Source organism: Aquarana catesbeiana, linkage group LG03, assembly GCF_042186555.1.
Source record: "Aquarana catesbeiana isolate 2022-GZ linkage group LG03, ASM4218655v1, whole genome shotgun sequence".
Taxonomy (NCBI): domain Eukaryota; kingdom Metazoa; phylum Chordata; class Amphibia; order Anura; family Ranidae; genus Aquarana; species Aquarana catesbeiana.
The window spans coordinates 178,597,063-178,624,173 of NC_133326.1; the positions used below are offsets into that span (position 1 = coordinate 178,597,063).

Here is a 27,111-nt window from a genome sequence, read left to right on the forward strand (position 1 = left end):
TACTATGGGAAGATTGTCTTGGATTCATTCTGTGCATGCTGAATTGTAACCCTGCAATATGTATATCATACCTACTGTATGAATAATTGAACCAGGCAACATTTTTCCAATCCATTTGGTGATATTATGGACATTGCTTCCCCTCTTTCCTTTTCTTAAGCTATCTACAGGCATCAGGTATCCAAAATCAGGATTACAGTATGTATAAAATCCAACTACCAAATGCTCTTGCTAACTAAAAACGGGGTGTTACAATTCGAAAAGGGTGACTGTGCATGCTTGCACCTATCGAGCGTTAAGTGGGAGAACTCCACAGTGGTGTAGTGGGTTGCACTTTCGCATAGCAGTAAGAAGGGTCGCTGGTTCGAATCCCAACCACGAAACTATCTGCCTGGAGTTTGCATGTTCTCCCTGTGCCTGCGTGGGTTTCCTCCGGGTACTCCGGTTTCCTCCCACACTCCAAAGACATGCTGGTAGGTTAATTGGATCCTGTCTAAATTGTCCCTAGTATGTATGAATGTGAGTTAGGGACCTTAGATTGTAAGCTCCTTGAGGGTAGGGACTGATGTGAATGTACAATGTATATGTAAAGCGCTGCGTAAATTGACGGCGCTATATAAGTACCTGAAATAAATAATAATAAATAAATAAATAAGATATTGATGGTGCCCATACCTCCAAACATTCCACGATGGGAAACCTTTTAGTACAATGTGTGTATGCAAAGGAGACACCCCATGCCATGCCCTCAGTTACATGGTCTATGAAGAATTAAAAAGAATACATTGATTGGCTAAGCCCTCAAAGGGCTTTTTTATCATTATATTTCTTGTACTGGCTTTTTAAATTATTATTGTGATAATGCATGTATGAATGAAAGGTTTTTGTAGTGTTACACATGTGGTAGTTAAGTATTGCATATAATATAGAGGTCTACACATCTATCCAAAAAGAGGGATGGAGGAGGAGGAAAGAGGGACAGAGGTATTTGGTTCTAAAGGAGGGTCAGTTCCTCCAAATGAGGGACAGTTTGGAGTTACGATGGTACTTCATTCACCCAGGTGAAAAACAAGAATAGTAAGCCTGGGAAAAATCCAACAATGCTAATTGGTATTTAGCAAGATTGCTGACTATACAGTATGCTGTTTGTAAACCTACAAGATCAGTTACTCATGCCCAACCTCTAAACTAGAAAAAGGGTTTAATTTTTTATGTCAGTAAGCAAAGTTCTGAAACATTCCTGGTTTTGATTTTACACTCAACTACTGCTCCTTGAAGAGTTAATTGCCACAAAGCATAAGGTGCAGTTCACAAAATACTGTGTCAGCTCTCATGTAGGAAGGTGCTCGGGCGTGTTCGCATCGAACCCGCCAGGAAGCTGGCACTGCACACCGCCAATCATAGGCAGAGTGTGTATGTGCAGCTGCCGGTTGGGAAATGCCTCACTGCCTATGATTGGTGGTGTTTAGTGATGGCTTCCTGGCAGGTTCCATCCAAACATGCCCGAGCCCATCCCTACTCTCATGGCACCTCTCACAAAACAATATCAAAGGACTAAAAAGGACTGCATAGCTTTCCTCAAAGAACATAGTATCTGAAATAAGTACTGATCAACAACTTCTTACTTCACCAAGGATTGAAAAATCCGTGTAATATGCACTGAGTGTAACTGAACAGGTTGCAACACAGCTTTATGCTCTTATGCCTTGTACACACGACCGGTTTTGCCGTCGGAATAAACGCTGAAGGTTTTTACGACGGAATTCTGATGGAATTCCGCTCAAGCTGTCTTGCATACACACGGTCACACCAAATTTCGACCGTACAGAACGCGGTGACGTACAACATGTACATCGGGGCTAGAAAATAGAAGTTCAATAGCCAGTAGCCAATAGCTTCCGTATTGTACTTGCTTCAGAGCATGCATTGTTTTTGGTGCATCGGAACAGCATACAGACGAGCTGTTTTTCCGATAGTAATTTGATTAGTCGGAAAAATATAGAACATGTTCTCTATCTAAGTCCGTCCGATGGGGCATACACACGGTCGGAATATACAATGAAAAGCTCCCATCGGACTCTTTCTGTCGGAAATTCCGCTCGTGTGTACGTGGCATAAGTCAGCCTAACGGGCTTTGCAACATACTCGCAGTGCTAGCAAATCCTGCTTCAAAATGTGCCTAGTTCATCTCTATACAACAGGCTACAAATGGTGTCCCCAAGAATGTTTTGGCACAGAGGTTTTCAATCACAACAGGCCACTATATGGCATTTACACTTGTTCCTTTCCTATCATATGTATCTCTAACCAGTTTTTAATTATAGTCCATATTGATGATGACTCCAATGAAAAAAAGGGCATCCAAGAGGTGCTGGGATTTTGATATGAGTTTAAACAAGGTAATGAGAGGGCAAGAAACAATGAAAGAGCCCACTGGCTTAGGTAAGGCTGCTCACAACAGGCAAGGCTACCCTAATGTGGGTACTCCAGCAGGTTACAAGGAAAAGATGTGCATTTGTGGAAGGAGCGCCAGACCAATAAATTAGAGTCCAAATTCATTTATTGATGTTATGTAAAAAGACAGCCAATGCGTTTCAGGGGTCAAAGGAACCCCCCCTTCATCAGGTGATTGCTGGATCAGGATTCCTGGCCATCAGTATCTGCATCAGCAGTCAAAATAAGATGCTTGATTGATTTTTCATTGGATAACATGACCACTATGCTAGTCCTGCAAGGACCATACTTTGTAGTAATGTTAGCCATCTGCTCTATCACATAAATGTTTATCTGCCAGCAATGTACCAACAAAAACAGAAGTTGTAGAAAAGTGGGTAAGAAATGCAAATAAATTTTGGTTTCAGTAAACCAAAGAAAATAAGGTGAAACCACATGATTAAGTGTCATCCCTACAAAGAGGAGAACCCCTTACTTCTGTGACAACCCCTCAACACACTTGATAGCCAAACATTCTTAATATAAAATAAATAACAAGACTGTGAAAATTGTAGTGTCCCCTTACACAGGTGTAACAAAAATGGGACTTGAGGCACCACACCACTGCTAAGAGGTCCAGATATAACTTTATTCCAATAAAAATCAGGGGACAATCCAAAAATTATCACATTAATTTCAGTGGTCCATAAATGCACCTTTCATCAGGAAATAAACATGAGGATATCTCCATATCAATATAATATCAATTCAATATTCCCACCTCAGGGTCATAGTTAAAATAATAACACTCAATAGCAAATTATATATTAATAATGTAACACATAATTTCAGTTCATCAATAGGGTAAAAATAGTAATAATAAAAATAAAAATAATATTAATAATATTAATGATACATAAAATAATACATTCTGTTTAAAATATGGACCTGATGAGAATAAATAAATATATAAAAATTAGCAGATGTCCTTATATTTTTTTAAAGCCCTGATGAAGGGGGCATTTTAGGACCCTCGTAATCTATTGACTACTTTTTGGATTGTCCCCATGCCTTTTATTGGCAAAGTTGTATCCTGCCTGCTGTCATATCCACTATGTAGGGGGTTTGCTGGGGCCTGCAGTCCTCCCTGAAGTACACCAGTTCTGGAGATCTGCCACTGTGGACTCTGCTTTGTATGGACTCTTGCCTGTGCAGGTATGCTGGGGCAGCCACAAGCCTAAGTTAGGGATTTGTTTAGGGAAAAGACTGTGCATTTTGTTTTGGAACTGTGATGCTGAGAGTATCCAGTAAAGTTTTTAAAACTTTGTCCTTGCCTGGTCTGAAGTTACTCAAGGGTGTAATGCAAGTAACCAGCACGCATATGGGGTATGAAGACAGCAGTACAGAGTTAATGCGGTACAGAAAATAGCAAGTGGTTACCAAGTGTAACAAAGGTTTTACATGCAGCTGGTTGTAAGCATGTACATGTGACAGGTGGGATAGCTTCTTGCAGGAGGAGTTGTTGTCGCACTCTCTCCATGAACAGTCTATCTTCCATAGCAACGGGAGCAGATCAGCATCACAGAGGTCCCCATCCTATGCACAGGTACAAAAGAGGAAGAGTTTAACTAAGTGCACACATGAAGTCCAGTTTATTTGTTCAAGTATACATGAGTAAAGGTACCTCATCTGCACGGTGAGTGACCCAGTCTACAATGCCTAGAGTAGCCATCTGCATGCTGGTGTTTAAAAGTAAAATCAGAATGTTTTAGACTTTTCATATGGCGAAGCAAAAGACCTCTTCAATTGTGGATTGTAAGTAAATCAGGATTAGGGCAACTGACATAAGCTTCTAAATGAATAAGTTAAATGTGACCTGAGAATGACTTCATGCAAGTTATCTCTTAGGCCCCTTTCACACTGGGGCGGTGGGGGCGTCGGCGGTACAACAGCGCTATTTTTAGCGCTGCTGTACCGTCGTTCTTGCAGCGGTATTCGACCGCTAGCGGTGCGGTTTTAACCCCCGCTGGCGGCCGAAAAAGGGTTAAAATCCCTCGTACAGCGCGGCTATAGCCGCGGTATTGCCGCGGTATAGCCGCGCTGTCCCATTGATTTCAATGGGCAGGAGCAGTGAAGGAGCGGTGAATACACCGCTCCTTCACCGCTCCAAAAAAGCGGTTTGCAGGACTTTTTTCACCGTCCTGTCTGACCCCTTTCACACTGGGGCGGTTTGCAGGCGGTATTGCGCTAAAAATACCGCCTGCAAACCTCCCCTAAAAAGCCTCCGCTGTTTGTTCAGTGTGAAAGCCCGAGGGCTTTCACACTGAAGCGGTGCGCAGGCAGGACGGTGAAAAAAGTCCTGCAAACCGCTTTTTTGGAGCGGTGAAGGAGCTGTGTATTCACCGCTCCTTCACCGCTCCTGTCCATTGAAATCAATGGGACAGCGCGGCTATACCGCGGCAATACCGCGGCTATAGCCGCGCTGTACGAGGGATTTTAACCCTTTTTCGGCCGCCAGTGGGGGTTAAAACCGCCCCGCTAGCGGCCGAATACCGCTGCAAGAACGACGGTACAGCAGCGCTAAAAATAGCACTGTTGTACCGCCGACGCCCCCACCGCCCCAGTGTGAAAGGGGCCTTAGGGCCGGTTCACATTGCTGCGTGGTGCGAGATTGCCTGTGATTCGCACCGCACTGCAGTGCGAATTACATGCAATGTCCATTTGATGTGATTTCAGCCATACAGATAGTATGGCTGAAATCGCATCGCATTCAGAGCAAACTCGCACAGGACCCTTTTTTTGGTCCGCACCAGAATCGGATCGCATGGGTGTTCACACCTATGCAATCCGATTCATGTCCGAACTGTCAGTTCGTAGTGCGATATGCGAGCTGAAATGGGGGTGTCATTAACAATGTATTGACACTCCCAGCAGTTCGCATATGGCAGTGTGAACTGCCGTGCGAGTCAGGTGCAATGAAGGAACCCGCAGTGGATTTGCAGGGTTCCCGCATCGCACAGCTGTGAAACGAGCCCTAAAGAAACACTATCACCTTATAAAAAATAAATAACCTGCACTGCTCATTTATAACAAAAAGTAAACAGTCAATAAAAAACACACACAGTTTTTTGATAAGTCCATTATTAAAAAAAAGCCCCACAAAGTACATCCATCATTAATCACATTATCCAGTGATACAGATCCATCATCAATCACGATGACTAATCCCCAATATCGATAAAACTATGAACTGATGTACAAACAGCCCATAGACATCTTTGCAGAAAACTTGTGATTGTGTAGTACTGTGCTCAACTAGCTAAAGCCGGGTACACACTATTCAGTATACCCAGTTTTAGGTAGTTGAGCACTATACTATACTAACCCCGCAGGTAGAGTGAAAAAAGACTGTCAGCTCCGGTCAAAGCCGCTGTACTAACTATGCAAGGTTAGTTCAACAATCTCCCCTGCTAAGCTGTTGTGTTCTGACAAGGAGGCTGCCCCCCCCGCCAGAACACTCTGATCACACTCTCTGCCATTGGCTGAGAGCACTGATTGGGAGTTGGTCAGGTTCTGGTTTTCCAGCATGCACGTACGACAGAAGCCAGCCGAACTGGCTGTTGTCTTCCAACATTCGACCCGTGTGTACCCGGCTTAAGAGAGAACCAATACCAACCAAACTCAAACACTGTGTATTTTCTGGATGCTGCAATAGAGCGTCTGACCTTAGATCAGTTTTTAATTAGCCTTAAAGCGGAGTTCCAGTCTTTAAAAAAAAAAACACCACCGCGATGGTTGCATCTTGCATAATACATTCAAGCATATTTAGTAAATTAACTATTTTTGTTAGATAGTTGTGGAAATTACACACTGCTGTTTCCTAATTAAGTGAGCTCCCATCTTCAGTGTGGGCCTACTCATAGCTCCTTCCGGGATACCCGATATCCCGAACTTAAAAAATCGGGTGGAACTCTGCTTTAAAGAGTAACACTTTTGTTGAGAAAAAAACATTCCCCTCTGGTGATCATGCTTTACCCCCCCCCCAAAAAAAAACTTGCAATGGTGCTCATAAGTGAGTCTTCCCAACGGTGCTCATAAGTGGGTCTAAATGCTGCATTCTCTACTTTTTTTGTGTGAGAACCAAATTAGATGCCGAACCTACATTGTTAGTGAAAGATTCTGTTAAATGTTTGGAGAGTGATGTAGCATGCTGTAGATGCTGTAGAAAAAAAGTTGTTAGCACGCCAGATGTAGGAGTTTGGCAGTGAGGGTGAGTTTACTAGTGTAATGCTAACTGGTGCATGATCTGACCATGATATGGTATCTATGGAAGACAACTGTGCTTTCTATAGTAGCTATTTTTCAGAAGGAAGATGTGTATACGCGAATAAGAGTTGTGGAAGGGAGAGAAGTAAGTATAATCGCATTTGTTGGCATGGTAGCATATCCACACATCATAAAGATCATACGTGTTTAAGAAGGCTTTATTGTTTTAAATTATTTTTATTAATTTTACTTGTAAAAAAAAAAACAGGACATTGCAGCAGGACCTATATTAGAGGTCCACCAATTTAGCTTTGATCCATGTATGGTCTTCCCTAGTTTCCTCATAGACATCTACCAAGTCATTTATGATCGTAGTGCATTCATCCATCTTGTTTTTGATGTAATGAACTCTATCTCCAATGTTGTGCAGATCAGTGGTGAATTTGTGTATGAGAGAAAAGAAGTCAGCAAATAAGTAGGATTGTAAAGACAGGAGCATGTCCTTCATGGTAGTGTCTAAGACAGGCTGTCTTTAGGTGCAGAAGGATGCTATAGATAATTGCAGAACGGTGTTGGTTTGCAAGGGGTTAATCCCCTGGCTGACGTCTGAGGAGAGTGGTGGTGGTGGGTCCACTCTCATGCAAAATTTGCAGGGCTTAGTGATACTGGGTTAGTGCTGGCAGAGCGATTGGGGTTACAGGGGAACCGCTGAGTCTCCATTCTCTCCTGGTAAAGCATCAGGGAGGTCAGGGTAGGAGGACAAGGCGTGGGAAGCTGAGGTGGTGGTGCCATCTTGACTGTCTCCTCTCTGCAGTGCTGGCTGGAGAAAGAAAGCCGTAAGCTTTTGAGGACGTCCTTCCTCTTTTCTTTTCCTGGACATGGCTTCATAGGGGTGTCCAGAGGGTGAGAAGGTAGATGAGGAGAGTTTGGGGTTTGGGTAAAGCCCGCTGTCGCTCCTTGTCTTTCTCTAGTTAACACAGCTCTCGGCTTAAGCAGCCATGCTGAGCGCTCGCATGCCATGCCCTATTATTTAATTTTTCATCTTCTCTAATTGAGGCCACCTCTACTTAGATTAAGACAGGCATGATTCAGACATTATCTCTAAACTCAATCAATAGGTTAGTTGAAAACTACTTTTATAGTGGTAGAAAATCCTATTCTGTAAGATAGAGATGGTGACCAAATAGTGGTTCAGAACCAAACAAGTCAGATCCAAGGCTGAAGATAACATGTGGGTCCATGGAATGTTTTATCTTGATCTCCCTATATTCTTATCTGTTAATGTAACTATAGTATTTCAGAGCTTATGTATTGCTTTAAAATGTATAAAACTGAATTATAGGTATAAATATCTAAATGTTATCTGCAAGGCTGAACACAAGAAAGGAAACCAAGTAATATCTTGCAGATGAGAGCAGGAGGGTCAATTAGACATAATAGGGAGATTAATTTAAAGAGGAACTGATCTCTGGAAGCAGTGCCCACAAAAAGGCAGGCAAAGGGCAAAAGACTAATCACCAGCATTATATGAATCATGCCCTACAGCTGATCTGATGTTTTGGTAGAGGCAGGGCTTTGCTTCCTTATGTCAGAGCCTAGAGCAAGAAGAACAAGGAACAGCACATTGTAACATCACCAAATCTCACTCAACTCCTGAGACTAGCAGTCAGAGCCTATAGTCAGCAGTACACTAATTTCACGCTCCAGATATACAACTATGAGGCTGTAAGCACAGGAGTGCCTAGGCACACTCATTTAACAAGAAGTGCATGGCTATTTTCCAGAAATTCCAGGCAAAAGATACATTTGTTCAGGAAGCAGCTTAGGCATAATGATCATTTCTAAACTGTCCTTATAACATAGCAAATCTTCACTTTTTGTGTTCAGTTCCATTTCAAGTCCCCTCCTCCACTTTCCATGTACATAGGTGAAAACTATATTTAGAAAGGCAGTTCATTGGTATTAGTTAATTAAAACACAACGCCTACTGAAGAAAAGTCTGCTATCTTTTACTCTCCTCAGGCAGTCTGTGTCCACTGGTCATGGTAATATTTTACTTTATTTATCATTGTATATTTTATGATAAGAAAAAATAACCCCTGCAAGTATTAGAACACTATTCAGAAAAGAAACTGAATGCCTATTTATATCACACAATTAACCACTTCAGCCCCGGAAGATTTGGCTGCTGAATGACCGGGCCATTTTTTGCAATTCGGCACTGCGTCACTTTAACTGACAATTGCGCAGTCGTGCGACTCTGCACCCAAACAAAATTGACGTCCTTTTTTTCCCACAAATAGAGCTTTCTTTTGGTGGTATTTGATCATCTCTGCAGTTTTTATTTTTTGTGCTATAAACAAAAAAAGAGCGACAATTTTGAAAAAAACACAACGGGGGGTTATTTACAAAAGGCGTCCCTGTTCTGCCTCTCGTGCCCGCGATCGCTCGTGGCTCACGGTCATCGCGACCGTCAGCCACAAGCATCAGCACCCCCGTAGATAATCCATCTGTTTTGAAGGCTGGTTATGGCTGATTATTGTCAGCATGCTGAGAGATAAACAGCTCTCATTTTGTGGGTTTTGGCTTGGTAAGGGGCTGCAATTAGTGCTGGTGGGGAAATGTTAAGGCTGATTATAGTCCTTGCCCATGGAAAACATATGACATGATTTGCAATGGTGGTGGAACCCTCCTACACATAAATATTAAATTTAGACATAATTTATGTAAGGACCTAAGTCAGGAATTATGTTTAACAACATAGGGAGAACAGACAACTTTTCAACATGAAGTGGCATGCTTGGGATTGGAACCAGCAACCCCAGCTCCGATAGGCAGAGGTGCTAACCTATTAGCCACTGTCCTGCCGCATGTGGAGCCCTCCTGTACATAAATACTACATTTCTTTGGACATATAGGTGGTGGAATTACATTAGTCAGGAGTTATTCTTCTTGATTTATTCTGCGAAAAATGAGTGTGGCCTCTGTAGTGAGTTACTAAATGTAAGGATTATTAAAAACGTGTACCATCATCCCAATCCTGTTATTTCTTGATTTATTTTGTGATATTTGGTGGTTCTTGGTGTGTGACTATAGAATAGTGATGTTACCCTCTGATTTTTGGGAATCACATTTTGATTTCTGATGTTGGTACATATATCACATTTTTTAGGCTCAAATTATGATCATTTGGAAATAATGAAAAACACACAAAATTGTGACTCATTTTAAATTTGCATCAGCAATGGTATTGTTTGTGGTTTGTAAAGACACCTGTGTGAGTTTGGGTAAAGAATTTTGTGAGATGGTCAGCAACAAGTGAGAGATACAGAGAAAAATATATTTTACCAAAACATGAAAACATTCCACATTCTAGCATGCTTAAATACAAAATAGATGAAGAAGAAGTAAAATTATTGCAGGGACAATTTCTTTGAGAGAAATATACATTTCATCTCAACATGAAAAATATTTATTTGGGCAAGTTACAATTGTACCATTAGAATCACTGGCTGACACTTGCGTTGGGCTATGTAACTCTAATTTTCACTTTCAAAAAAACGCTTTTTAAATCAGCGCTCATTTTGGTATTTACTATAACCAAAAATGCATGGGAGTTAAAATGAGAGTAGTTTGCATGTCTGAGCATGCTCAGTTGTGCTGGCACCTAGTTGTAAACAGATGGGGAATTTATCTCTTCTCAAACTTTTAAAGATATTACAGTGTATATAACACTTTTATATAACACAGTTTAAAAGCAGATTATCTTTAAACAATATACCGCATATTTCAGTACCATTTAGGCATTATTTCCATGTGCAATACTCCAAGTCCTAGCAAGAGTAAGGGTTTGGGCGCTATCTGTTGTCTGGGCACTATAGTAAAATCAGTTTTGGGAGTATTTTTGCCCCAGCACTATTGTGAATTCCGTTTGGGTGATAATTATCACGATAGCGGTAATTTGAGCGCTAATTAGAGAGCAGCGCTATAGTAAATTACCTCCAATATGTGTGTTACCCCATTGTAATAAAGTGAATGGGCCCTCTGAAATATGGGCAAACACTTGGAGAAATGGCTAGATACCAATACAGTGCTTCTAATGATGTGTGCCCCACTTGCCAGACAGATCAACAGTGCATGATCGCAGCATTCCCACTGAAAAGAAAAAGAGCAGTGGCATCCTTGTGGCTCCAGACAAAACTTCTAAGTAACCATGGCAATGAGTGTTTAGGATGTCTGTCCCTTTTGCCACTTGAGCAGGTATCTACTCTTCTCTTTTTGTCAGGTCTGCCACTATCACTCAGCAGGTGTACAGGACAGAGTTCCGGGTCTACACACAGCTCTATCACTGGCTATGGAGAACTGCTGGATGTCTTCTACTGCTGCAGGCTCTGCCTACATAAATGGAGTTTTGGGTGTTTGTGAGATTTATTTATTCTATTTTAATAAAATTATCAATGTTAATGTACAAAGTTGGCATGCATTGTTTTACATGTGTGTACTGTTTAACACAGCAGTTATCAACCTAACTGCAACAATGTTTCTTTAAATACCTGTTGCAGCTACAGTTAAAGTCTACAATTAACCTCTGGTGGTCCTGTTAAAGCCGCGACAAATTCATGTACACCTTACCAACATGTACATGATGAATCTTTCAAAAGTTGCAACATTTGTTGTGTGGAAGAGAGACAGATTTCCCTGGAATATCTCCTATGTCAGTTTGTGATGTGACAAAGCTGTCTTCAAGGCTCTGATGATGTCCCAGGACTCAGATGCCTATTTCCATCCCCTGTACTTCCTGACACATTTCCATGCCCAAAAAGCTGTAAAGAGAAGGTCCCTTATTCTTGTGGATGGTATTTGCCATCCTGTTGAAGTTTAGATATGAATCCAATGCAGTGCCCTAATGCACAGTGTTCATTTGTACGTTCCTTCTATTTGTCCAATGTTGACAAATCCCAACTCATCCCTGCATCATATTGTAAAAAGTAAGTACATGGATTAACCAAATTTCATAACCTGCAGAAGGAGGACAATTTTAATCTGAAATATAGGTTTAATTATTTTACATAGTTACATTGTTCAAGCTTGACCAGTGTAAATAGTCATATCTCATAGCTGCCTGGTTGCAAGGTAAGCTACAAATCACTATAGTAGTTGGCACCACTACAGTGATAGGAACAGTCTTCTGGGTCCACTGCCGAGCGGCTACAATTCTGCCTAGTAACCACAAGGGGTCACTTGCTGGGCATGGCCTCCATTCAGAGTGGGCCATGTATTTTTTTACCTCTTTCTGCCCATATAACATATATGTGCGGAGGAAAGGGGGAGGGCTTTAACACCCACACGCTGCATATATGCATCCAGGGTCGGCTAAGGTTTCCGAGTTGAGAGCCCACTCACTGTGTGCTCCCAACACAGTAACCTAGCTGTCATAGACAGTTTTTGGTCTCATAATCATGTGACCTTTGTGATAGCCAATCACAGTGCTTACATGATCAGAAAGTTTGTCTTACCCCACTGCCCCCTCCCGGACATGAAGGCCCATTTATAGGAGAACTGGGTTTGATTGGGACGGGGTTAATGAATACAAGATGTTCTCTGATTGAACACAATGGAGAGGAAGGGTGGGGATATCATGATCTCATGGTGAAAGTGTGGGTATTACTGCGCTAACCCCAAATACCCTAAAGCAAGCAGCTACATAAACATAAAAAGATCAAAAATAGTAAGGATGTAGCACTAACCAATATACACAAATATAATAATATAAGTGAAATGATGAAAAATAATAGTGATAAATCCTGAAAGAAAAACACATATATAAAGTGACATGTGAAATGTGGAAAGTCCGATTAGGAAAAATATTTGGGAGTTCCAGTCCTGAATAGTTATTATGGGGCCCGGGGCTCCAGCTGAGTCCCCGGTCTCTGCGCTGGGAGCTCGCCTAGCACAAGGCGAGATAAGCAAATATATCGCTCCATGGAAAATAGCCCAGTCCAGTGGGGCCACATATTTGCTTACGGTCAGTGTGAAGGGGTTAAGAGGTTCTAAATGTCAGGGGGGCAGAGGCGGGAGCTTTCCTTGACCCGCATCTGGAATGCATCAGGAGTTCTCCAGGACTCGCGGGTCTCTGTGCTGGGAGTGCGCAGTATGTCTGATGGTAGGCAAAGAAAAATGTTTACATAGGGCCGCATTTATACGACCTCTTTGTGTTAAAGCCCACCCACCGAGAGGCTGCATAAATGCGTATGGCAGGTGGGAAGAGGTTAAAAAAAACAAGGCTTTTTATTAATGGTGACAGTGCCCAAGGAGCGACACCCTGTAGTTACTATACAGAATTGCACCTGCTCTGCACCCAGGTACAATGCAGTTATCATTGTAGTAATGCTGACCACTACAGTGATTTCCAACTTACACAGGGACAGTTCAGGTATGAGATATGCATACTTGCAATGGACCAAGGTGGACAAATGTAACTACCATTATGAAAAGTCATACCTGAATCTCAGCTTTAATATGGCTGTATGAGTTAATACACTGTAATCAATCAAACCTCAGTCTACAGAAATAGACTTTCATTAGTTATGGGCTACTGCACATAATGTCACATTACGTAAGCCTTAAAGATAATAGGGATTTCTCATTTTCCTGCATGTCTCTTTACTCTGCAAAGTCACAAGTATCTTCCAACAGAGCTGTTGTCCCTTAAAGGCACAGTTTACCTTTACCAAAAAACTGCCTATGCAGGTAAGGGGCACCTGTAGATAAATACAAACTGTTGCATCTTTGACCAAAGTTGAATAATGCCCTTGTTATAGGTATAGGCCATTTACGCACCTGTTGAATTCTGAATGAAAAACTCCCAGAGATGGCATCATCCCATCCTGCCCTATTGCTAGTGTAGCGCTACTTCCATAGGAGCCGCAAGACTATTGCCCAGGTCATCCCAGATGTTTTGCCCCGCAGCCAGGCAAGCCAGTCACACATTTCTTTATTGACTCATCTAGGGCCATTATTTTTATTGTTTTTATTTTTGGAGAACTTGGATAGGGTTGAGGGAATTGAGTGGGATACCCCAAAAACAAGAACTATGTACAACTTGAGGACTATGTATTCTTTCTGGAAAAAAAGTAAAGTCTATGCTTACAACAAACTGTGGACTTAGCTTTGAGGTAGTAGTAGTTCAACAAAGACGCCTTTTCTTTAGAGCTTTTTATTTAGAGTCCCTTTATAAAGGATTGGGTGGACTAAGCTCTACAGGACACAAGCCTGTGTTCCTTTTACACAGACCTACAGCTGACTCTCTAGCACCAGACGGGTGGCAGCAACCCAAAAGTCTCTAAGATCTCTCAGAGCCATTTGTACTCACACAAGGCCCAAGGACAGCTGGTTGCCTCCTTTCAACTTCCAAGCAACACCTTTCTCCAGTGATACCAGACCAAATCTTCAGCAGACAGTCCCTCAGTCATCTCTCTAGGGTCCCAGCATCCCGGCCTTTAGGTCACCCACCTGAGGCCTCACAGACAGCAAGCACATGGCAGCATTGCTGGACTGATCTTCTCCAGGAAAAGACCCTGAGCTCAGTGTGCTCAGAGAATATATACAGTCTCCCAGCAGCCTTCAGGGCACTGAGATTAGCCAGGACTGTATAAATATTCATGCTGCCATCTGCATATCTCCACACCTTTAATCCAGAATGTTCTACTGATTTCTGGAAGGCAGAGGGGGCTATAAGACTGGCAGCAGTTGAAAACACTGAACAGACCTAACTAATCAATTACAGCCACACTGGGTACAGTGAGGCATGCTAAATTTACCCAACCAAAACACACACAGCTCCACTGAACACAGTGAGCCAGCACTAAATCTAACTAATCCTAGCACCTATCTAGGAGGGTGCTACATTAAGATGTTACTAAGAGACTCCCAGCTGTTGCTGTTCACCTCCACTGTCACAAGCTTACAAAATGCTGAGCTCAGAGCTTCTGCGTCAGAGAAATGAGAGATCATGTGTGGGGTTTAAATCAGAGAAAGCAATTGCTGCTATGATGGTGGAGGTGAACAGTAACAGCTGGGAGTCTCTTAGCAACGTCCTAGCAACAAGGCAAGATGGAGAGATGCGATATCTGGGAATTTTTCAGTCAGAATTTAGAAGGTAATGTACATAAATGGCCTACATCTACAGCAAGGGCATTATTCAACTTTGGTCAGAACTGCACAGATTGTTATATACAGACACCCCTTTTTTTTTTTTGTAAAGGTGACCTCTGCCTTAAATATTGTTTATGCAAAAAAAATCTAAATTTATTATTGTGATGACACAAAGGTCCTCCAATGAAGGAGTCAGGTATGAAGAAATCAAGAAAATGTATAACCCTTCACAATGTTTTTTTTCTCAAAAAATTAACCTATGGAAAAATGTTATAAAACTTTTATGGCCAACTTCACCATAGTTGGCTAAAGAAAAAAAAACAAAGCTGAACACTGTGCAATGGTAAGGCAGCACATACATTATTTTTTTTTTTATTCAACCAGCGGGTTGAACAAAAAACAATGATCTGATTTTCCCACCTACACATTTGAGGTGGATAGGGGGATCCTTCCCGCTGAGCTGTTGTATTCTGATAACACGGTGACCTCCCTGCTGCCAGAATACACACAAAGCTAGCAGCACTGATAGATTGGGAAAAACATGAGATGGTCAGGGGCAGATTAATGCACAGGCTGGTCTAGGCTGCAGCCTAGGGCCCCACGTGTGCAAGGGCCCCCAATTGGCCATGATATTTTTATTAATTTATATATATTTATGTATCTGTAGAATAAAAACCATGCCTGCGTGTTATACGAATACGCCGATAAATGTCTTTTAACCAACAGGGGGTGGGGATCAGGCGGTCCGCCCTGGGTGCCACCCATTGGGGGGGTGTCAGGCCAGCTGTACCGCCTCTCCTGGCCCTGGGACAGCGCTGCTAGCATACTTTAAAGTCGAGAAAAAATTACTGCCAGCCCTTTCTCATGCACAGCTCCTCGTGTGTCACTCTCAATGTAAATGGAAGTCTCTTAATACCTCAATTAAAGCCGCTCTGTCTGGCCGCTCTCCTCCTCCCTCTCCACCTCCTTCCCGAGTGTAGCCTTTGATTGCAGGAGGAGAGCGGTCAAGTGACCGTCAATGAAACAGCAGAGGAGAGCAGTCACATGACCGGGTCACGAAGAACGGCATTAATTGAGGTATTTAGAAGCTTTGATTTACAATAAGTGACACAGGAGGAGCGGTGTATGAGAAAGGGCTGGCAGTGATGTTTTCTCAACTTTAGAGTATTCCTTCCCAGGAGACTGGGGGTCTCCTGGGAGTGCAGGGGGGCTTTATAATGAAAGAGGCCTGTGTGATATGCAGGCAAAGGGGTCTGCGTACTATGCAGATGTCTGTGTACTGTGCAGGGAGAGGGGTCTGTGTACTGTGCAGGGAAAGGGGGCTGTGTTATGTGCAGGGGGTCTGTGTACTGTGCAGGGAAAGGGGGCTGTGTTATATGCAGGGGGTCTGTGTACTGTGCAGGGAAAAGGGGCTGTATTATGTGCAGGGGGTCTGTGTACTGTGCAGAGGGTTGTGTACTGTGCAGGGAAAGGGGTCAGTGTACTGTGCAGGGGGGCTGTGTACTGTGCAGGGGGTCTGTGTACTGTGCAGAGGGTTGTGTACTGTGCAGGGAAAGGGGTCTGTGTACTGTGCAGGGGGGCTGTGTACTGTGCAGGGGGTCTGTGTACTGTGCAGGGGGTCTGTGTACTGTGCAGAGGGTTGTGTACTGTGCAGGGAAAGGGGTCTGTGTACTGTGCAGGGGGGGCTGTGTACTGTGCAGGGGGTCTGTGTACTGTGCAGGGGGTCTGTGTACTGTGCAGAGGGTTGTGTACTGTGCAGGGAAAGGGGTCTGTGTACTGTGCAGGGGGGCTGTGTACTGTGCAGGGGGCTGTGGGAAGTTTTTTCCTGAAACTTCCCTCTTAATGTTAGAAAGCATGTTATATGCACTCTAAAAATGAAACAAAGGCGCCACTCTAAGTGCAGTAAAAAACATGGAGTTTAATAAAACTGTAAAAAGGTACTCACAAAGGTACATAGTGAACAAGCATGTTGGCAAAAGCTGCCAGATATCCTGGGAGTGAGTCTGGTCCGTTTCCTGGATTGCAGTGGTGTCCGATGGACAGGCTGCGCCAATGGATGCTGACACTTCCTGCCGTTGGAACGTATGATTGTTCTGCTGTTGATTATTGCTTGCTTTTATGTGCTGCTGCTGCTGCTGCTGTTTATGGTATTTGTATGGCTTTTACCCTATTGGAATATTACACAGCATTTCGATTGGTCTCTGTCAGGATGTTGTGATTTTGCCTCAGTTAAACAGGAGCTGCTGCAGACGTTTTTGGCCTAACTGTTGGTTTAGAAAGGTAAAATCTGTTACCAGCTTGCAGGTGTTTTTTGAATTATTTTGAATGCTTTTTTTCTGTGGCATTGCTGTTTATAGTAGGCTCATGTCTGAATGTGTTTGGGCTGTAGACCTGAGAGTTGCACTTGAGGCGTGTAATATAGGTCTACCCTTTTACACATGGCACTACATAATTTATTTTCTGGTAAAGCAGGCTTAGAAGGGGGCCACACAAAAAGTAGCCTAGGGGCCCATGACCACCTTAGTCCTCCACTGGAGATGGTGGTTGCACAGAATTTGATTGGTAGGTCAACTTATGTACAAGCAGCCTGACAATACATATATCAAAATTCATCCAGTCCATGCTGAACTGGTTCTACTTATAATGACTCTTTTGACCCTACTTCTCCTGTGGGTCACAGGAATGCACTTTGTTCTGCACTCTTATTATCTGTATTCGGCAGGCTAAAGTCCGCTGTTGGCTGACATAACTCAGCTGGTCCAGAGTCTGGAGGGATCCCAACTTTAATTTTGGGATCCACCCAGATGTCTGGACTGGTAGCTGGCTCAGCCTCCACGAGTCACTGAGAGCCTGAGCCAGCTGCTCTCGCTACCCTACAGCCCAGCGCTCCAATGACTGACAGTCATCAGTCTCTGCTCACTGAAAATGGAGAACTGAGCAATCAACGGTCTTTGATCATTCAGTTCTCTGTGTAGTGGAGGCAGGGGACAGATGCAGCATTGCATTGATGCTGTATATATTTGGTTCATTTTTTATATACCCACACTTTTCTTTTAATGATCATATTGTTTAGTAATGTCAGTTAAAGGCTTAAAGGGGTTGTAAACCCTTGTGTTTTTTCACCTTAATGCATCCTATGCATTAAGGTGGAAAAACTTTTGGCAGTGACCGGCCCCCCAGCCCCCCTGTTTTACTTACCTGAGCCCTGTAATTCCCTTGGCGGAGATGCGCTTTCCCTATCTGCACGGGGTCCCGGCTCTTGATTGGATAGATTGATAACAGTGCAGCCATTGGTTCCCACTGCTGTCAATCAAATCCAATGAGGCGGGCACCGGGGGGCAGGGCCGATTCTGGCATTCGTGTCTACGGACACAAATGCTAGACTCGGGAGCGTGCCCGGAAGGTAACCCCCTGGCAGAGCACTTCTCCTAGGGGGTTATCTGATGCGATGAGGAGCTGCGAGAGCCGCCGAGGTACCCCAGAAGAGGACGATCGGGGCCACTCTGTGCAAAAACGAGCTGCACAGTGGAGGTAAGTATGACATGTTTGTTATTTTAAAAAAAATAAAACACAAAGGTTTACAATCACTTTAAATATGGTATACATGGGGATTTTTTTTTTCTTTTTTTTCATTTAACCAACGGGATGAACAAAAAAAAAAAACCTTAAAGATCTGGGCATCAACACAAATGATACGGATCAGTGTTGCCAACCGTCCATATTTTTACTGGCAACCAGTAAAAAATGGGCACTTTTATCCTGTCAGTAAACGCCAGTGACAGGAAAAGGTTGCCAGTAAAACATATGGCTGTGATGCTAGCCAGCCGGCCGAGACCATCCATGTGCCTGCTACAGTGTGTTCGGGTGCCAGTGGGGGGCAGATCTGGAGGAGGCAGACCTAAGTGTGTTGTGTGATTCATGGTGCAAGGGAGCCGAGTGGAGAGGCCAGAGCTTTGTGAGCGGGTCTGTGGGACGGGAGCACAGCAAGCTGGGAGCGGGACTGTCAGTGCTGTTTGGACTGGGGTGGACTGAAGGGACTTTCTGGCATGGAGAGAAACTGTCACTGTGACTCAGGAGGGAACATGTTGTGTCTGTGATCTGTTCTGCTACACACTGCTGTCAGTGTCACTGTCAATTTCATGTGTGTGCACCTGTCCATTCTAATTTGTTGCCCTCCTGAGTCCTGCCCCTGAGTTACTTACTTACTATATCAAAAATAAAATAAGAAATATGTTTTTTGCCCTAATATCTACCTTAAAATACATTGTTAATTGCATATTGTACTTATTTGTAGCCTAAATACAAAAATTTGCACTTAAAACTGTAATTTTGTAACCTATGGAAAAACCAGTAAAATTTTGGCTGTTTGCATTGCGCCCTGAGCCCACCCAGTTATGTGACAATAGCGAATTAATATTCGCTAAGGTCTTCCTGATTCTCCTCCCAGCCAATCAGGAAGGGGATCCAGCCAAACGGGTCTCAGGACCCACTTTCTGTTCTGCTGGGAGGAGAAGCAATGGCCCCCCCGAGGAGCAGCAGCCCTACCCTGGATCCCTGACATCTGCTTCCGAAGGTATGGAGGCCTCTGATCGTCCGTCTCCCACAGAGGGGGGTTGCATTAGTTTGCCCCCCAAAAAATATTGACCACCAGCCACCACTGGTGTCTTGTCAGTAAATTTCACTCTGGTAGGTTGGCAAAACTGATGTGGATGCAAGGATTATTATTACAATTTTTGTTATATTTGTGCAGCACATGATCTTCCCTGCCGCCACATGGGCTGCATGTGCTGATTTTACAGCCGGACGGGTGGACAGAAGCCATTATAAAATGGAGAGCAGTACACGCTTCCTGACATTTGTCCTGTACCTGATGAACCGGCTGAATTTCAGCTTTCCTGGCAGGATCATATAGACAACCATTTGCACAGCAGTATTGTTTTTATTGATTTACTTTCAGTTTCAGCCTGTCGGGATGTTGTCACAACAGAGCCGGTCATGTGATCAGTGTGTGCAGTCCCGTGATTGGCTCATTGTTGGTTGCTATAGTTATATATATCACTAGCGGGCTGTCTTCGCGCACCTTGCCCCACGCTGATGAAGTCCCACCTTGGACGTAACGCGTACGGAGGTCAGGTGCTTGCATGACGTCACCCACGGCCATCTCGTACGACACTCTGCATGTGTGTATGCCGGCACTCTGCTTTGAGTGCTCCTTGATGTAAGTGTATTGTTTACTTTTTATACTCCAATAAATGCTAAAACAGAGAGCACTAGATCCCTCTTTTTTGTTACCTAATTTTATGTACTGACTGGGACAGACCCGGGAGCGGCTTTCTTTTGGTGATTTTGCCTGGATCGCAGTGTCAGCTGTTTACTGACCCCCGCTCTGTGACCTGTTTCAGGTCGAGACATTAAGGTGAGAGGCCATCTGCACCTATCAGATATCAGATATCCATCATATGTGTGTCACCTGCACTACAAGTGTTTCATCTACACCAGCACCCACTGGGAGTTTATGATATATGTTATCTGGACTTTTAAATTGCGCAGCACTTTTTCTATGTATATCTTTCTGAGGTTTTGTTTTGAATTAGCCTTTTTGTGCTTGCTAGCAGTTTAGCTCTGGGTCCTTTTTGGTCAGCGCTGGATATCTCCTTTTAATATTCCTGACAGGATCGACAGGTCAAAAGAAAGAAAAAAAAATGAGAACTAATGTAACCATCACATCTAAGAATCGGTAGCTGCAATATAATAAATGCTTTTGGTTTGAAGCAGATTGTACAATCAGATTGTATGTGGTGATCATTAAACTATCCCCATATCTCCCAATCTCATTGATAAAAAAAAAGCCTTGGCAAGTTGCAGTGAGCAGATATGTCCTGGGCAGAGGTAAAGTGTGATCGATCACCCCCAGTCTCCTCTCCTGTGATGGAGATCAGCATGGCTGATAAGGATCTGCCGGTTGCTGCCAGAGATCTCGGTAACTGGAAACAATAGGCGTGCTGCGGCAGCCGGGTAATTACGGTAATGCAGGAGCGGCCGGTGTGTGTGGCGGGTGACAGGTCCCCGTCCGTGTGGGCGGGGCCAGCTGTCACCGCCGTGATTCACTTAACTTTCCAGCAGCGGGCGGTGTGAGCGTGTGATCAGAGGGGGCTCCTCCCTCCCCTCCCCTCTCTCACTCCTCCCTTGTAACTTACCCACCTCCCCTTCCCTGCCATCCATCGGGGGTGAGAAATCAGAATAAGGAAGACGGAGCCCGGGAGTGGAGACAAGTCTCACCGATGGCGGCTCCTCCGATCTGCCTGGCAGAATAGAGCTGTGTGTCCTCCTCCTCTTCCTCCTCCTCATCCTCCTCCCATTGCCATTGCCTGGAGTTGTTCTTTTTCTTTTCCTCTCTCATCCCCGTATTATTATCACACTGGATCGGAGATCTGCCTGTTAGATTGTGAAGATGGCTGCTTCCTGCTTCCTAATCTTTAGTCTGACACTTTTCCAAGCCCTGCTCATCGGCCCTTCCTCGGAAGAATACTTTCCCACCGCGGCCACGTAAGTACCCCTCGATATCGGTGCTGTATTGTATAGTGGAGGGAGGGATCGATGGGGGCGATCGGCACTTTGCCGGGATGACAGCTCCCCTCCCCTCCCTGATCCACTTCCCATCCCTCACCCAAAACTCCCATCCAACTCTAAATATAACCGGCCTGGGAAGAAGAAACTTTCCTCCGATCTCTTTATAAGGGAAGGTCATGTCTGTACCAGGGAGTCTTCCTCTTATGGGATCAGGAAGGATACAACTTCTCTACACTGCACTCACACACCTACCAATCTCATTGTACAATCCTAGGACCATCCTATAATCCATAGATTTACTGTCCGATCAGAATAACCAAGGAAAACCTGCGCTGTACACTTCATGTCCAGTGATCTATTCTCCTAAGACTGATCAGAATCATTTCAATTTTGTTTAAAATCACTTGCTAACCTCCCACAGCATTTTTTACTGGCAAAACAGACAATTTACTGACTAAGCACTTTTTTTTAAAACTGGCAAAACATGGAAAATTTTACTGACCGGGCACTTTTTTTACTGACACAAAAAAAGGGAAATGTGCTGACAGAGCACATTTTTTTACTGACACAAAAAGAAAAATTTACCTACGGAGCACATTTTTTTTACTGGCAAAACAAGAAAATTTGCTTTTTTTTTTTTTTTTTTTTACATTTTTTTACTGACAAAACAAGGAAAATTTACTGACAGAGCACATTTTTGGGGCTGGAAAAACAAGGAAAATATACTGCCTGAGCAAAACTTTTTACTGCCAAAACATGGAGAATTTGCTGCAGGGCACATTTTTTTACTGACAAAACATGGAAAGTTTGCTGACCGAGCACATTTTTATACCAACAAAACACAGAAAATTTACTGGCCAAGCACATTTTTTTACTGGCAAAACAAGGAAAATTTGCTGACCATACACTTTTTTTTACTAGCCGAGCACGTGTTTTTTACTGCCAAAACGTGGAAAATTTACTGCCCAAGCACTTTTTTTTGCTGTCAAAACATGGAAGATTTACTGACGTAGCACATTTTTTTACCGACGACCTGACAAATTACAGAACTCCTATTAAAAACGAAGACAACCAATATTTAAACAGTATAAACACAACATGAAAACATTGACCATACCCATAACAAATCATTTGCCTAGTTTACACTTAAAAAGTCACAGCATGACAAATTGTCAGCCCCTGATATTTACAGACCGTTGTAAAAAAAAAAAATCACAGATTTTTACAAACTGTAAATTTACTGACAGGTGACAACCCTTGATGACGCGGTATGTGACTTTTTACTAATTGTGAAGAATTGTTTGGTCAGATTGTCACATATATGGCCAACATAAGATAGACCAACAGCAGTGCAACCACCTGTCTGATTAACAAGATAGGTAGGTCCTCCTATAATTTATTACAGGTACTTATATAGCGCCATTCATTTCCACATCACTTTGCATATATATATTGTACATAGTTCAGTTTACTAATGGTGGCCATACACACTTTGATAAACAATCGCTTTTTTTTCCAAGTCGGTGTTGCCCGACAACCTATTCAATCGATAGGCCACACACAGGGATGTGGATTTCGATCGCTAGTTAAGGTAACTTACGATCATAAGTTATCAACCTCATCTCAGTTTCCACCATCTATTGATATTATACAGGATTTATATAGCGCCAACAGTTACAACATGAATCTTGTAATGGAATGATCGAAATGCGATCATATACATGAACAAAGTATCTCAGTGTTGCCATTCGTTGCAGAACGATCGATAATTTTCCGAACCTGGTCGATTTACTCAGACACTATAAAAATCTAGTTTAAAACGCTCGGAAAGGGGGGTTATGGCTATTCGGATGTTTGCTGATCATGTTTGATCAAATCATGTATCGATTTGATATTAAAATTGAAGCGTGTATGGCTGGTTCATTGTACAGTCAGATTGTTTACCAGGATGCACCTTGCAGCTTCTTCCTCGCCTCTATAGAAGCGAACATAGGGACCCATCAAAGCACGCTTGTTGTGACAGTTGTTGCTTCCTGGAGAAGACATAAAAAAAAAAAAAAAAAAGAGCCATGCATCTGTGCTGCCTGTATTCATAAATCAAGTGTCTAGAAGAGATGGAAGTGTGATCTGACATATAGGAAGGGATGGTGGGTACCCATGCTGAATCTTAGGATGTACATCCAGTCCTTTCAAAGACCAAATGAGTTGGGTTTTAGTTTGACAATTCTAAAAACCTTAATGTCCATGGACTTCCAGTTTATTGATTGTCATTAGAAATATTGTGTACAGGAGGGGAAGAGCCTCAGCAAATTAAGCCATTGGCCAAACAAAGCCCAAATCTTGATGTGCTCTTCTATGCATTGACTCTGGCTAGGGCAGTGCAGGATGGAAGAGACTTTCCACGGCTTGCCAGTAGTACATTTGTCTAATTAGTGGAGCTTGTGTGCTGTTAGAAAGGGATCCTGTTCCCAGGATTTATTCCATTATGTATCCGACCAAGAATAATTGGCAGCACACAGCATATACTTATCTAGGAAGCTGAGAATATTCAGGGTTTAAAATACGGGGCTGCTTCTTGAGGATTAAACATTTAATATTATTCTACACTGAAAAAATATAGTTAGATAGATAGATAGTAACGTTTTGTACTAATGCATCTGTTGACATATGGAGGGAAATCACATTTCAAATCAGGCACTAGGCTTTATGTTTTTTGGTTTTTTTGGTTTTTATTTTTTATTTATTTTTTAGCAAGATTTTGTTTTCGCAATAAATTCATGTTCCTCCCTCATGAAACTATTTTGTGTTTTTTTTTTAATTATTATTTAGTGCATCTTGATTTACAACAGGGGAAAAAAAAATCTCAGGAGTGTCCTTAGACGTCTCACTGTTATTCACCACCTCAGATGTCAAGAACACATTAAAATTTCATTCACTGTTGTGAAAAGTATTTACTATATTCCTTAGGGACTGTGTCACTACATCTAGCCAATGTGCCTTTATTTAGTCCAAGACGCAAGCTGCCACCGAAAATCTCTGGTGGCAAAATATTAAAATGATGTGTGCATGTATAAATGTAAAGTAGGAAATGTTCTGCCAGATATATGGAAAGTTGTCATATTTGTATACGTATAATTGCATTTTTTTTATATACATAAAATATATTTTTGTATTGTATATTATTTATTTGATATTAACATTTATTGCTAAAATGGTTACATTTTTAGTATAATCCAGGCCTGTGGGTATGTGTGTGTGTGTGTATATATATATATATATATATATATATATATATATATATATATATATATATATATATATATATAGATCTATCTATCTATCTATCTATCTATCTATCTATCTATCTATCTATCTATCTATCTATCTATCTATCTATCTATCTATATATCTCGATATATATATATAGATATATATCTATATATATATTTGGTTTTTGTTTGTATTTTTTTTTTCTCTATATTTTTTGCTCTACTTTTTACTATATGTGTGTGTGTGTATATATATATATATATATATATATATATATATATATATATATATATATATATATATATATATATATATATATTTATATATGTGTGTGTGTGTATGTGTATATGTGTGTGTATATATATATATATATATATATATATATATATATATATATATATATATATACACATATATGTATGTATATGCTTGTATATATATATATATGGTTAACATACCGTATATATGTATGTATATATGTATATATACACATATACATGTTTCTGGTTTATATATGTGTGTACATATATCATTTATATCATATATATATATATATATATATATATATTAGACATGTGATTGTACACTAACACATCTATCTATCTATCTATCTATCTATCTATCTATCTATCTATCTATCTATCTATCTATCTATCTATCTATCTATTCAATATGCTTTTATTCCAATGAGGGAATCTTTTGTTATGCTATCCTTTTATTTATATGATGTTTGATATTTTTTCTTTGATTTGACATCCTAAAAGCAGCGTACAATCATTGTGTGCTAGGGTTGATATAGTACCAATTTCTATTATAGGCACAGTTAAAAAAATAGAATATGTTTAGGCACACTGGTCATTTACTGTCTTAGTTCGTGGATTGAGGGAACAGGTGGTGCTTTGCACATATTCCTTTCAACTTAAGCTGGTGTGTCATCTGCTATTATATGTCAAATCATTAATGATCTTGGCCCATGTATATATGTAATTCTAACCAGTGCTGGCTGCTACAAATGAATTTATTAAAGGGGCAGATTAGCATTGCATTGCAAGGGAATAAGAAATACATCTGTCATTTATTTTGTTTTGTTTTTTAATTGTATTTATTTATTTATTTTTATTTTTTGTTATTTTGGTAGTATGGAAGGCATTTATATGAAAACGCACATAATGTATGCATTTAAAGCTGCAAACAGGTGTGATCATAATACCTGCTTTGGTCCACTGAATGCTGTCCATGAAATGTGCATGTTTACAGGGAAAGGTGTGTATTCTTTATCTTGTAACTAGGATGGCAAGAAAACCCAGAATATAATGAAATGTTAAGTTAATGATTCAAAGCGGGAAACCAGGTTCATGGTCACAATGCTTTGTACATTACTGTCACCAGGATTTAGCTCTCATCTCCATCCTACTTTCACTTATTGCATTTCCAAAGCAAAATTCTGCCTGCTATTGGTTTTAATGTAATATTGTTCTTTATTGTTTGTGGGCTACATGTGTATCATTTCTTCTGTAAGTTGTCATTTTTTCCAAAGCGACATAAAATCTAGATTACATTGTGGATCGTTTTTAGATTGTGATAAAGGGCATATTTTGAGAAATTTTAAAAGTGCTTTTCAGCACATTAGCCTTCATGAAAATGCCCATTTATCGAATAGATGTTGGATGAAAAGGTTGCTTATACTGTAAAAAAAAAAAAAAAAAATGCAAATAATTAATCTCTATATTAAAAATTGTTGGAATATACCAATATTCTGGAGACATGGGCCGTTTGTTTACTCATCAAACAGAACAAGCCTGTTTTAGGTATACGTTTTAATTAAAAAAGCAACTTTGAGGTGTACTGTGTATATCCTCCATTTCTTGTGCAGATACATATTTTCTTGAATACCGATATTTTATAATATACCTTTTAAACTAATTAAATGCCAGTGATTTCGCAAAGGATTATATATTACCTGAAAAAAAAAAAAAAAAAAAAAAAATATATATATATATATATATATATATATATATATATATATAAAATCTCTTCTTCTCTTTCTGTCTCTCTCTCTTTCCATCTTGTGCTCTATATATATATATATATATATATATATATATATATATATATATATATATAATTTTTTGTCTCCATATGTTTGCACTACATGTATTATATCAAGTAATTATATATATACATATATATCAGGATGTGATTCATGTCTTTTTAAGGTGTAATTGCATGGATATATTTTTATAAATGAAAGTATACATACTCACAGACATATAGATTGAGCAGTTTACTTGTTGAGTTTGAGCCTTTAAAATTCTTTTATTTTGATGTGACAGGTTGATGCTTATATTTGTAATCAATTGTGAACCCAAATGGGATTTCATACAATGGAACCCTCATCCCTTTCCTTCACGTAGCGGG

At 41.3% G+C, this 27,111-nt stretch overlaps 1 protein-coding gene across 5 annotated transcripts in view; it reads left to right on the forward strand.

The window, feature by feature from the left end:
• The first annotated feature begins 20,972 nt into the window (after window positions 1–20,972).
• CACNA2D1 (calcium voltage-gated channel auxiliary subunit alpha2delta 1) overlaps window positions 20,973–27,111 on the forward strand; it is a 936,653-nt gene continuing 930,514 nt past the window's right edge. For 2 of the 5 annotated variants that reach the window (XM_073619559.1, XM_073619560.1), the window contains exon 1: window positions 20,974–21,399. In XM_073619559.1, the coding sequence (XP_073475660.1) occupies window positions 21,305–21,399 (95 nt within the window). In that variant the 5' untranslated portion in view covers window positions 20,974–21,304. Of the gene's footprint in view, window positions 21,400–27,111 lie in introns of all 5 variants that reach the window. The other 3 variants (XM_073619563.1, XM_073619564.1, XM_073619561.1) reach the window with 2 other exon arrangements.